The 13,671-nt window shown below is 40.2% G+C and overlaps 1 protein-coding gene across 3 annotated transcripts in view; it reads left to right on the forward strand.

Moving 5' to 3' along the window:
• Positions 1-17: 17 nt before the first annotated feature.
• Positions 18-13,671, forward strand: part of ankrd27 (ankyrin repeat domain 27 (VPS9 domain)) — a 44,966-nt gene continuing 31,312 nt past the window's right edge. For 2 of the 3 annotated variants that reach the window (XR_521032.1, XM_008302765.1), the window contains exons 1-3: positions 5,060-5,318; positions 9,982-10,104; positions 13,497-13,607. Coding sequence is in view for 2 of the 3 variants with exons in the window: in XM_008302765.1 (XP_008300987.1) it covers positions 5,289-5,318; positions 9,982-10,104; positions 13,497-13,607 (264 nt within the window). In the remaining variant the exon portion in view is untranslated. Of the gene's footprint in view, positions 1,479-5,059; positions 5,319-9,981; positions 10,105-13,496; positions 13,608-13,671 lie in introns of those variants that run through there. The other variant, XM_008302766.1, reaches the window with a different exon arrangement.

A 13,671-nucleotide genomic window follows, 5' to 3' on the forward strand; every position in this document is an offset into this window, starting at 1 on the left:
AGAGCTACAACCTAATATCAAGACACTCCTGAACCAGAGACAACTTCAGAAGCGTCTTACCGGGGCTAAGAAGAAAAACAACTGGACTATTGCTCACTGCTCTAAAGTCCTCTTTCCAAATGAAAGTAAATTTTGCATTTCATTTGGACATCAAGGTCCTAGAGCCTGGAGGAAGAGTGGAGAGGCAGAATCTAAGGTGTTTGAAGTCCAGTGTGAAGTTCCTCAGTCTGATGATTTAGGATGCCACATCATCTGCTGGTGTTGGTCCACTGGGTTTTACCAGCGCAGCCGTCTACCTGGAGATTTTAGAGCACTTCCTGCTTTCATCTGCTGACAAGCTTTATGGAGAAGCTGATTTCCTTTCCCAGCAGGACTTAGCACCTGCCCACAGATTATTAAACTATTACCAAATGGTTTGTTGACCATGATATTACTGTTTAACCGGCCGGCCGACTCACCTGACCTGGATCCCAGAGAACCCCATATGGTTCATTGTCAAGAGGAAGATGAGAAACACTGGACCCAAAAATACAGATGAGCTGAAGACCCCTATCAAAGCAATCTGGGCTTCAATAACACCTGAGCAGGGACACAGGGTGACCAGCTCCATGCCATGCTGCACTGATGCAGTAACTCGTGGTCAAGGAGCCCCAACCAAGGACTGAGTGTCCAAATATCAGTAGTTAGACATTACTGTGTTATACTTTTAATTTTTTTATTTTTTTTAATCTAGGGAGATAGTCTAAAAACTTGTGATACAAGATTTCAGATTTTCATAAGCTGTAAGTCATAGTCATCAAAATGAAAACAAAAAAGGCTTGAAATGTAAGTGGAATGAATATAAAATACATGAAATTGAAACTTTTTGATTTAAATTACAAAAATAAAAACGCTCTTTTGAGCTGCACCTGTATAGTACTGTTTACAGTGTTCGGGCTGGACATCTAAAAACCTGTTAGAATTTAAATAACATGATTTACACACAGGGTTTATAATAGAAAATGAAGACATGGTCTTTTTCCAATTAACCTCGGAGCTACAATCTTTACAACCCTCTCAGGTGTACAGACCAGGCTGTCGGATAGACAGATGACATGATGTGAGTAAGAAAAACACCTTTAAACATATATACACATAAAAAGTTCAACAGAAAATTTGTGGAATCACATTAGAGCTATCACTGTGCAGCTTAACGTTGAATAAAAGCACATGTTTCCAGCTGGTCCGGTGGAGGTCCGTGGAGCAGCAGCTCGTCCTGCTCCCCGACAGCCTGCTGGATCAACCCTCCACTTCCTGCTCGGTGAGCGGAGTCACTCCGGACACCCGCGGTTCCTCTGGAGGTCTGCTATCCAGACCAGAGGTTCAGCTCCGGCAGCTGGTTAGCCAGATGATCCGGTGAACGGCTGCTGACAGGCTACTGCAGGTGTGTGCCACTGCCATGCCAAAGCCTGGATGACCAGGAGACTCGCTGTTAGCAGGTAAAGCCGCTGTCTGCTTCTGGTGCTGGTGTCAAGGCTGGCTACTGGTCGCTATGCTAGTATGCTATAAAGCTAACGCTAACCCAGCGCAGCAAATGCTAGCTGCTAGGCTACCATCTGCACTGTAGCTTGTTGTTTTTAGCTAGCTAGTTAGCTGTTTCTCATCGCTGTTGTTTCTGTTTTTGTCCTCTGTTTCTGACAGAGAATACTCACATAGTTAGCTATTCATGTAACTAACTAGCTGTTAACCTTTACTGCCACCTGTCTTCAGCTCTTTCAAACATGAACGGTGTCATTAACACGCTAGCATACTGATGAAAAGACGACGTCTGTTTAAACGAATGTTGAGAAACGTCCTGCGCGTTTCCAGCCCAATACGTTTCAATACTTAAATAAATGTTACTATAAGTTGCCCAGTTCTGAGCAGCTCGTCAGACCCAGCAGGTGTGTTGGACCCAGCAGCTGGTAGCAGCAGGTCAGAAACACTGTCCATGAGCCTTGCTCTGATTTCCCATGTTCTGGTGCTACCAGCTGTCTGGTGTGTACAGACCAGTGCTGGTGCAGCCGTTCTGGTCATGTGTCACTGTACATCCATAGTTTATTAATGAGTTCAATACCTTCAATTCTGTTTGTGTGTGATGATGATTTATCTAACCCATGTCATGTTTTAGTCGTTAATTTGATGAACAGAGAGGTCAGGTTTGATCAAGCATCGATATGCAAAATAATGTCCCTGCTGTAATATATAATATCCTGCTGTAAAACTAATGAAACACTTGGTACAGCAGGAGCATGGTTTGGCTTAAACATCCTGCTGCAGGTATTTAATAAACTCAGAGAAAAGACTCCTGCAAACACCTGGAAGCAACAAACTGCACTTGAGCGCCTGTTAACCCTTTGAGGTTTCTGTGTGTACCGTTGTCAACTGAAGGCACAAAATCTGTGTCTTGAGTGTTCTCCCTGATGTTCATGGACTGCTGCACAGCTGGCTAGCTGCTGCTGAGCAGAGCTGTTAGCATCTAATGATGCTTTCGTGTGCACTGGGATCACATAAAAGTGTTTCTGTGAATGAGCTTGACCAGATCTGGGGTGGCCTCAGGGTTGCTCACAGAGATTTCAGAGGGCAACATTGCCTCCCCCTCACTGGCATCACTGACTCTTCTGCACACCAACCAGTCACCTTGGAGCTGTACCACAATAAAAGCTTTAAGGCCCAGTGTCATTTACACATTGCACTTTGGATAGTCCGTTTTATTTATTTCAATAATTAGTGTTTGTGGCTTGTGGTAGCGCTGTAGCATTTCAGCTGTCGACAGTGATTTATCCCGATGATCTTGTATTTTGTCTTGAAAATGTGCCTGGAACAGTCCTTTTTGTGTTTTGTGGTAAAGCCCACTCTGGTTCACCCGTTGGGGTCTGCTTTCACATCTGACTGTGTGACTGAGATCACACTTGATAAAGTTAATGTATTTATAGGTCAAAGGTGACCAAGTATTTTCTTCTTGTGTTCAGTGTCACCCAGAAGAGCTCCGGGATTTAAATCACTGGCACTGAAGAAAGGCCAATAACTGATATATGGAACATTAAATGTAAAGTTTTAGCAGCATGTGATAGCAGGAACCGGCCTTTCATAACCAGGCTTCTTCATAGCTGAATATATAAAACAGAAACAAACAATTCAATCAGGTGGACTGAGATTGATCAGTTTTATCTCCGACAGTTACATCTGCTGTTCTTCTCCATTTTCTTCATCTTTCTCTGTTCTGTCACTTTATTGCTCACTTAGGTCCATATCTCAATGTTTTACTAATTATTTTTCCCACACTTTGTTTCAGAGTAATTTGTGGCTGCATTTTAACTTAGCCACTAGCCATTAGCATAGCTTCAGCCATTGTGAGAGAAGCTAATTTCCTGATTTGTGGCATCGGCTTGTGTTTCTTGTTCAGTCTTTGCTGTTTCTGCTTGAAGGACATTTCTGAGACCACAGAGAGAGGAGCTGCTTCAGACCTGAAGTAGCACATTGAGTTTATCAGTCATCAGTCAATAAAAATACAGGTACAACAATTGGAAAAATGCCAAATATCAGCCACAATCATCAGCCTGGCCCTAAAATGCATGCTGAGGCGGGGTCGTGTAAGCAGCCCTGAGGAGAACACGTGGTCACATTAGAGCTGTGAATCCTCCTCATGGTGCTGTGATCAACTGGCATCTGAAGGATTTTATTGATCCAGAGAAACCGGAGAAAGTGTTCTCCTCCTTCTTGTCTGCCAGTCTATCTGGTCTCCCCAGCTGTCCGCTCACTGCGTTGTCTTTTTGACACCTTCCTGGTTAGTTATATATCTTATCTATCTCTAGTTTGTGATTGTGACAAGCAGACTCACTCCAGTTTAAAATCAATTTGAGCTTTCATTTTAATGTCGTGACTTGACATATGTTCTCTGTAGCAAATTGAAATAAATCACATCCTGATGTGACACTGGCTTGCTCTGACGTGAGAGGTAGGTTTCTTAAGTCAACCATAAGATTGTCATTGAAGTACGGTGTCATTATTCTAGAATTTATTGGTCATTTTTCTATGTCATATATAGTGTTTGTTGGTAAAAGTGGTATTAAAAGAACTACTTCTGACTTGATCTCCTGACTGACTGGCCATTTAAGGCTCACAGAAGATGACTTTATAGCAAAACCAATGTACCAGATTGCATGTAGCTGCACTCTTGTACCTAATAAAGAGCTAAGTGAGTGTAAAGAATAACTTGTAATATATTGGTGCATTGTGCTGTATAGTGCGTACCTTCACCTGCTTGGAATTCCTATTATACAAATGATTAGTCCATAATCACGTTTTAACATCTCTTACATGGCAAATTCTGTAATTTGTTTATTATATGACCGATTGTGGGAGGATCATGTGTCTGGTTCTTCAAGGAAATGATTTATCCCTCGACAGACAGTTAGTGGTGACTGTTTTGATACTAAGAAACTTTTTGTTTAATTCTTAGGCAAAAAAGCCAAATGTGTGAGTGCCAGCTTTTCAGATGAGACAAGTAATTGCTTTTCTTTCTCATATGTGATGGTAAACCTAAAATCTTTTGACTTTGGAACTTTTGTCAAGAAAAAAAAAAAAGACATTCAACATTGAACCTGGCAATTTGAATTCAGGTACTAAGAAAATAGCTGGCAGATTAGTTAGAAAATATTGTTTATGATGTTGCAGTTGTCACATTAACTCCCGCCTGTTACATATTTCTTGCACCAAGTTAAAAGCATGTTGCCATTAAGGTTCTGTGGTTTTACACATACATTTGCACCTTTTTCTGTCTTTGTGAGGATTTATGCAACAAGAGTTCCAACTCGTCACATTATTGTGAATCCATATTCAACCTGTACACCATCAGGATGCCCTAGATTTGTGATGTACAAATTGTAATAGATTGTAGATCTGAGTGCTTTGGTCTCAGCCCTGCTGTGATCAGGACATATTAGGGTTGAACTTTAATCTCCTTGTTTGTGGTTGTTTGTTCTGCTGTTGCTGAAGTAATTCCATTTCAGCCTGAGGCTGAGCCGTCAGCTACATGACCGTAATCTGAAGTGTGTAGAGTAACACTGTGTGTCGGATGGACATTCCTCTGTGCCACTGAATGCTGTTTGCTTCGAGCCTGTGAGGTCACGAGAAGCACAAGGGTCACGTGACTCATTCCTCAGTTTCATCCCAGCTAAGCCGCCTGTCATGGGGCTGCTCTGCTTGAGAGAGCATTGTCTCTGCTCTGTTCAACTGGTGCGCAGTGTGTGAACTGGAGCTGAGGGAGGATGAAGCTGATGTCAGAGGAGGGTGATGAGGTGAGTCGATGAGCTGTCAGACACAGAGATGAATGCTTTTGAATGCTCAGTTTGTGCGAGGGTTCGGCTTCTGTTCAGACTGTAGGTCATGGGAGCACAAGGGCAGACTGGACATCAGATCTTTTTATTGATGTCCACATTAAATGGTAAATGCAAAAATACATAGTTTTTATGTCATTCTGTCTTTTATGATTGCAATGCTGATTTATACAGTGTGTGTGGCGTTTGCAGACCTACTTGCGTAATTGCAGCTTGCTGGTTAAATGAAACATTTTAAAATTGAAATTGGTGCATTTAGGGTAAGTTTTGTGGGTTGATGATCACATTAAATGTCAAGGATTGTTCTGGGCGTAGTGATGTTGGGTCAGCCAGTCAGTCCATGACTTTGGTTCAAACTAATATGTCTCTAATGCAAAGACTTGGACAATCTCAAGTGCTTTGTTAGACATGGGATGCCGAACTTTGCTGCTGTATCGGTCTGTTCAGGTGGCAGCATTCTGTCGTTCAGACGTAGGTCGTTTTTACTTTTTTGTCCCTCACAGCTCCATTCACACATGCCCACCACAGTGACAGAGTCATGCTACACTCTTTAATACATGTGGTACTGTTTAGTACATCAAGTAAAATAAAACACATCATAAGGCATTAGTCTGAACTAATAGCAGCTTATCTAACAGTGTAGTTTATGTTTAATTTCTGAAACAGTAATATTGTGTCCGTGAGTGACGATAATTGAGCTGCTACATGACCAACAGTAAGACGTCCTGACAGCTGTGATGGAGCTCTGGACTCAACCTGAGGACGGCTGCTTCTGCTTACTGTAGAAATGTGGAGAACGTCTTCTTCAAATTGCTTCAGTCCACTTGAATTGGGGTCATTCTATGCCAACTCCCCGAAGGCCTCCCAGATGAGGAAAACATTAAAAAAAAATAAAGATATTTAATTTTAAGTAAATTAGGTCAATTAGTTCAAAAACTGACCTCCCTTGATCTGTTGATGTGCAGTTATTAAATTTGTTCATGAACTCAGTAGGCTCTCCATGCAGTGCGAATATGTTGCTAACTTGGAGTTTCTTATTCCCAGACAAGTGATGGTTTTGTTTCCCATCTATTTAAAACTTCCATTTTTTTCCAGTTCAATATCTGTGCTTTTTGAGCTGCAATACGAGTGCAAGAAATGCACATTTACTGAAAATTAATGAATAATAAAGGAGTAATATAACATCTTTAGTTTTAAATATATGTTTTTAATGGAGTACAAAGACTTTCCCTCCAAAAGGTTTTAAGTAATTTGAAACAGTCCTTCCTGAAAAAAAAAAAAAAAATACAGTTGATGTCCTAAAAAGTGGATTTTCCAGCTCTGAAGCTAATTTTAGGAAGACCTGTGGCAGTCAGTTGTTGAGGCAGCACAAATGAAAAAACTACGTTGTTTCTGCCCACAACAACAGTTTGCTTGGACCTGAGTGAATATTAGTGGAGATAAGTAACGATTTTTTGTTTTGATGATAAATAATGGATTTTTATTAATTTCAGTAAAAAAATTAAAAAAAAACTCAAAAAAATCTGCATAAGCTATTGAATGATTACAAGTTCCAACTTTTTCTTGAGGCTTCTGGGATATTCAGTAACAAAGTCAGCCAAATCCTGTGAAACTTAAATAATTGGTGAGGCTTTAAAGATGCTTTAAAAGACTCACTGAAGTTATCAAATTTAACAGCAAGGGCCTTTTTTCAAAAATGTCATAACTCAAAAAGTATTTGGATTAAAATTGTAGGATTTTGCAAGGTTCCATGGTTTAGATACAAATTATTGCATGATTTTTAAAAAAAAAAATGTTTTAAAATACATGATCTTTGAAAATTCCTGATATCTGTGTGAATCGGCTGGAATGACCGTTTTGTTCATGTGACTGGTTGCAGTTCAGACTTGTGCAGTGTTGAAAGTGGTGCAGATGTCTCAACAAGTGTTGGACCATCAGGAAATTTGGTTCAGACATTAATGTTCCCCTCAGAGAGTGAGTGACAATGCTGGTTATCGACAGACTTTTCATAAGGTTCCATCCATTAACTGGACACTTAAAATACCTCATGGCAATCCTCAGCTGTTCTTTGTTTTTGTGATAATTAGCAAAGGTTAGCATGCTAACACACTGAACTGAAGCGCTCACAATGATGATGCAAACATGTCAGCGTTTAGCAGGTATGATGTTTACCACATTTGCATTGTCAATATTTTGAACCTCTGGTTAAATAAGAGTTTTTTTAGATTGCGTTGGCCCATAAGATGCCTTCTATAAGAATTGCAAGAAACAGCAAATTAGTCTGTTTTTTAATCCGTCCAGTTTTTTCTTCTTGCCACAGAAGACCTGTGTTCTCTGGGTGATTTTTTAGAGCTCAGCCTGGGGCCACTGACATCTGACAGATCACACATTTCCTGTCTCAAGAAGAGAAATCTCAGTCCTGTGGTCCGTTCGAAACAGTCTCTCTCAAAAACAGTCCTTGGTAAGAAGCTGGAAAACAGACTAGTGTATATTCATTCAGATATTGAAAAATGGGCAAAAGTTTTACTGGTAATGATGTACGAGTAAAATGCATGAATTCTTATGCTTGAAAAATAGTTTTGTCATTTGACTAACTGATAAACTAAACTGAACAGTACTGAATATGTGCACTGCTGTAGTGTCATTGATTTAAGAAATAGTAAAAAGTAAAGTGTGTCTTACATCGATGACATTTTAAACATTTTTCCAAGTCAAATAAACTACTTAGTGATGGTTTTTTCCAAACCTGTACCCTAAGACGTCAAGAAATGAGAAGTTGTCGGCTGAATGTTTCTCCTGTCATTCACAGCTGTGAAGGCCATAGAGGGTTAAAGTGGTAAATCTTCTTCCAGATAACAGACTGCAGATTTGAAGGAGTGGAGCTCTGCAGATTGAGAGAATGTTAATGGAAAAATAACCCCCCTCAGCCCAATTATAGAAACCAAAGAAAGGGACTTTTTGCCTGGTGGCCTCAAAGAATAGTGATAAGCATGTATTAAGGGCTTGTCTTAGGATTTAAATTGGGAGACATTAGGAAATCAGAAGATCTGTTTTATAGATTTGTTTTCCACTCCTCAAACATCAGTAATTGGCTGTAAATCTGTTTTGATAAACTGTAAGTATTTCCACATGCTTTTGCTTGGAAACTCAGCAGTCGCTGTCATCATCTATCCATTACTATTTATTTATAGTTGGAACAGCAGATGTTGTTAGCAGTTCCTTGTTTTTTAGCCATTGCAGTGGCGTAGTTGTCTGTATGCAGTGATGCTCAATCAGTCCACCAATTTAGGCTAGATGGAAATATCATCATGTAGGTTTCATCTATCTTTATGTGCAGTTATTGTCTGCATTCTATCCATACTACCATACTATATAGAATGCCCCAAAATGATTTAGTATGTTGCAATATAGAGTTTAATCAACACTGACCCAGTGATAGCACACAGGCTAAAAGGAAAAAAAGAAGAAAGCTCAATTCGTATCTCAGACTCTGATGGTCAAAGACTGAGGCACATTATTATGACAAAGTAGTATGACCCAGTTGTATGCACACTGCATGAAACGCACCTCGTCAGGGCAGCTGTACTACAAACTTAAAGTAAATGCAAAAATGATGTGATTTCGAACACAACTATGACTATAAATCCTAATGTTGGTGAGCCTCTGTCCTTTATTTCTTTTTTTTTTAAAAAACGTTGAAGGTGGTGTTTGTGGTTATGATTGAAATGTCTGAACAAATGGTGGATGAACTGCCTTTCAGCTCTATTCAGACATTGACGATCCCCCACTAGGATGAATTTTGATCACATAGGGTACCCCGTAGCCTTTCAGCTGCTGTCACTGTCTGGTTTAATAAACTGTGTGTCATAGAGTGACGGTGGCCGGAGACTCAGTCCTGTTTCTTTTTCTTTGTTTCAATAATTTGATTCAGTTCTAAATGACAAGTACTCAAATCTGGAGCACATTGTGATATATAATACCTCTTTAGGAATTCTGTAAAATTCAAAACCTTGGACATTTTCTCAAAAGGTTTCCTGCACTTGCTGTATCTTTAAATGTTTCACTGAAATATGTTAAAGAGCTTAGATAGTTTGTTTAAATCCATCCATCCATTATCTTTACAATGATTAATCCTCACGAGGATGGTGGGAGGGCGGGACTCGGGACTCGGGGTGAAGGCAGGTTCACCTGGACAGGTCACCAGTCTATCACAGGGCCACACAGAGAGACAACCAAGCACACTCACATTCACACCTATGGACAATTTAGAATCACCAACACAGTCAGCATGTTTCTGGACTGTGGGAGGAAGCTGGAGAACCTGGAGAGAACCCATGCTGCACAGGGAAAACATGACACACAGAAGGATACCAGGCGTCCTAACCGGGACGAACTGGGGATCTTCTAGCTGTGAGGCTACGTTGCCAACCACCGATCCACCATTCGAAGATAATCAGCTTTTGTTCAAATCTTAACAAGTATAATTTACAGCATTTAATAAACCGAAGATGATTTAAATACAGTAAGACCTAGCAAACCACTTGTTCTTTAACCTCCTCTCCCACTTTTTGAAGCTATGTTCAGTCATGCTAATCACTCCTCTCACCGTCTTCTTCCTCTCCAGAATCCAGATCTCCAGCTCCTTATGGCTGTATATGATGAGAACATCCTGAAGAATCCTTTCTACTTGGCGCTAGAGAAGCAGAGGCCGGACCTCTGTAGCCGAGTGGCTGAGCTCCACGGCATTGTGAGTCACACCTGCTAGCCTTTTAGTTAGCTAGACTTCACACCTTGTTCCTTTGTTATTTTATAACCAGGGTATCTGAAAACAGTTGGTGGCAAAAGAGCTTTGCACTAGATTGAGAGGTTGAGTGTTGACAGACTAATGGTGAGGATGATACTGGACAGCTTCTTGCTGAGAGGGCATTCTCAAAGGAAAAGATCAATCAAGAACATGCTTTCTCTATATTTTGGCTTTTGTCTGCTGTCACAACTCCAGTCATTGCCTTTCTTTTACCCAGTGTGTTTTATCTGTATTTACTGTTGTTGTTGATCAGATGTTACTCTAGCCTGTCTGTTTCTTGACTGTCTGAGTACTGCTGTGTGTCTGGGTGATCATCTAACGCAGCTGAATTTGGAAATCAGCTTCCAGAAAAGAATTTTCCAGTTTGATTGAATCCCAGCAGTCGGTTTGGTTACATAAGTAGGGAGTATCTGTGGCTTTTGGCTAAAAAGACAAGCACTGGGTTCTTACTGAAGACAACATTGGTCGTGTCAATGTTCTGCTGCCAGCAGAGAATAAAAGCTTGTCAAGAAGCTTACTGGAGTGACGCTGCACAGAGAACATACAACAGTGCAGTGGAGACTGGAACTTTCAGGTGTAAACTGACCACAAATACCTGCTAGTTTCTCTTCCAGTAAAACTCTACAGCAGCTGATTTCCCTTGCACTTCCTCCTCTGATTGGAGGCGTGTTGATCACTAAGTCCTCTGCACATGTTACATACAAACCCATCCCTGATACTCCCACAGTGTGTTGGCAGGCCAGCCTGATCCCAGTCATTACCAGTGTTCATACATTTTCAACCATTCGACATTCAAAACAAGCCCTGCTGCATTTCAAGTAAAGCCAAATGTTTAGCTGTCAGGTATAAGGTTTCTTTTCTTGTCAGAGTAGACAAAATTAACCTAATCACGCTGTTTAGCTGTCAAACTTCGTCCTGTCTTAAAAACAGGTCTTTGTCGATCACACTTTGTTCTCATTACATTTCTCTAATTAGTTTATTGCACAAAGGTGACCAAATTAGTATCAGCATTAGAGGAAGTTTTGTTTACGTTTGGTCAGAGTTTCAATGTAACTGATTAACTGAAACATGAAGTGCAACCACAGTGAAAGATGGCAAATATCAACTGAGCTAAACAACTGCAAGATGGCTCTCTGAAACTTATTTTAGTTTGGCACGATGAGTATCAGGCGCCTGAAATGGCAGATAAGAATCAGATGTCTGAACTCAGGCCAGCAACAGGTCTGAATCATCAGGACTCTTCTGGAAACTCAGATGATCGGAACACAAAATGTCAAAACATCAGCAGAACAGAAAAATATATCTAATTTCATTAAAGCTACTGATACATGTTTCACAACAGATCTCGCTGACCTCAGGGTTTGACTTATCCAGACTTTGTTTTGTGTAAGTTGACTCAACAAAAACTAAAGCTCTAGTCAGAGATCACAGGTATCAGAAGGATGTTATCAACTTTCTTTGTTAACTCAGACTTTCTGCTTCAAACTGTTCACCTAAAAGGAGGCGTTGCGTCACGTGACTGCACAAAATTAAACGATCGTGTGCAGCTGCTTCAGTCAGCAGGTTGTTTTAATAGAGAACAATGAGGAATATAAAAAATTATGAGGGTAAAAAGTGCTGATAAATGGTGCAAAACAAGACTGCTAGTAGAAAACTGTTACATGTGTTAATATACAGTATTTTACTGATCGATGCAGCTGATTATTTCAAATTGACAGCTGTACGTTAAAACAGTTAAAACTCAAACTTCAAATATTTAAACATGATCTTGTATTGAAGTGCATTTACGTCTTACACTGTCCCGTAATGCAAGAAATCCCCTTAATTTTTGGCCAAATCAAAGTGAAATTAATGTTATTGATTGAATATTCTCTGTAATAAATACCAGTTGAATAATCAATTTTCTAATCTATGTTCTATCAGCTGCAGTAGCAGCAGAGTAAACAGACTTGACGGCAAATCAGAGCCAAACATAAAAACATCAATCCATCCATTATCTATACACCGCTTAATCCTCACTTGGGTCGCGGGGGGGCTGGAGCCTATCCCAGCCGACTTAGGGCGAAGGCAGGGGACACCCTAGACAGGTCACCAGTCTAACACAGGGCCACATAAAAACATATTTATGTGATTTCTGCATCACCAACTAAATACATGTCTGGTTAGTTAGTTAGTCAGTTACCATGGAGCTCTAGCTCCACAGCATCAGTTACCATGGAGACCTAGCTCCACAGCATCAGTTACCATGGACATCTAGCAGGTTGAAAGAGAGACACATTTGTGATACTGAAAACTCTGACTAACCCACTGATCTTGCTGTGCAGTACAGCCCTCTGGAAAATAAGATTTGCAAGACACAATACACATATCGGGGGTTTACAGGCTGTGACATTTTTAGATCCTTAGTCTTCAAATGGCCCAGATGTTGTCAAAATGTGAATGTTGGACTTCATGTGAATGTAGCAGGAAGTACATCAAATTTAAAAATTAGAAAATTGATTTTGCACAGTTTATAACAAGTAACCCCCATGTGGGGGGTTTAAACCAAAAGCTCAGAAAATCTGCAATGTATTAACACAATACTCTGACACTGAAAGCATATTGTAGGGTCAATTATATCAACAACTACACTAACTGAATTTGAGACATTCTTGACTTTCTTCTGAAGCTTCAAGTACATCATGCTCTTCATCAGTAGATGGAACAAGCCCAGTTTTCTCATAATTGCATTTTCTCTTTGATGAGCACTTAAGCAGCATAATGTACAGATTTACCATTGTACTTGGCACAATGGTACAAGAGAACAAGACATGTTGTATTTATGACTTGACATGTTCTTCTTCCTTGTCGTTAACAATGAGGTCAGTCTGTATCATTTCAGATAGCAACATTGTTGCACCATCTCAGATTTAGATCTCAGTTTAACATGTTTTCAGACTTAAGAATGTTTGTATTTTCACCTTCAAAAATGTCTTCTCAGGGAAGTCATTTTAAGCTGTCAATATCTACAAAAAATGTCAATTCCAGAGCCATGCATTTTGGTGAAGACATAGACAACAATTTTTTTGAGCAGATCCAAATGTTCATGTTTTCAGAACATTAGTTTATTCTGGCCCTTTATAGGAGCCAGTTGTTAGACTACCATCTTATCACTCTTAGTATTACTACTCACTAGCAGTAGCTCCTTCAGTCAAGAGTCCACTCTTTGTGTTAATTTTCTACTGACTGACATCAGGCGCAAGTTGATATCTGATGCTGCTGTTGTTCATTGAGCTTCCGTTTAATTTGCACAATTGTTTATATTTTTTCTGTCCAATGTCACTTACAACCTGCAGGTTCTGGTGCCTTGTTGTGGAAGTTTGACTGTTGGCAGCTACTCAGACTCTCACTTTGACAGCTATGTCCTACAGGCTGTGGAGGATGGATACAGAAGTGTGGATGGCAAGGTTTGTCTCCTGTCTCGCTGCTGCGCTCCATAAACACCATCTCCATCAGAGACATTTTAATGTA

Source organism: Stegastes partitus, unplaced genomic scaffold (genome assembly GCF_000690725.1).
Source record: "Stegastes partitus isolate 25-593 unplaced genomic scaffold, Stegastes_partitus-1.0.2 Scaffold1875, whole genome shotgun sequence".
Classification (NCBI taxonomy): Eukaryota; Metazoa; Chordata; class Actinopteri; family Pomacentridae; genus Stegastes; species Stegastes partitus.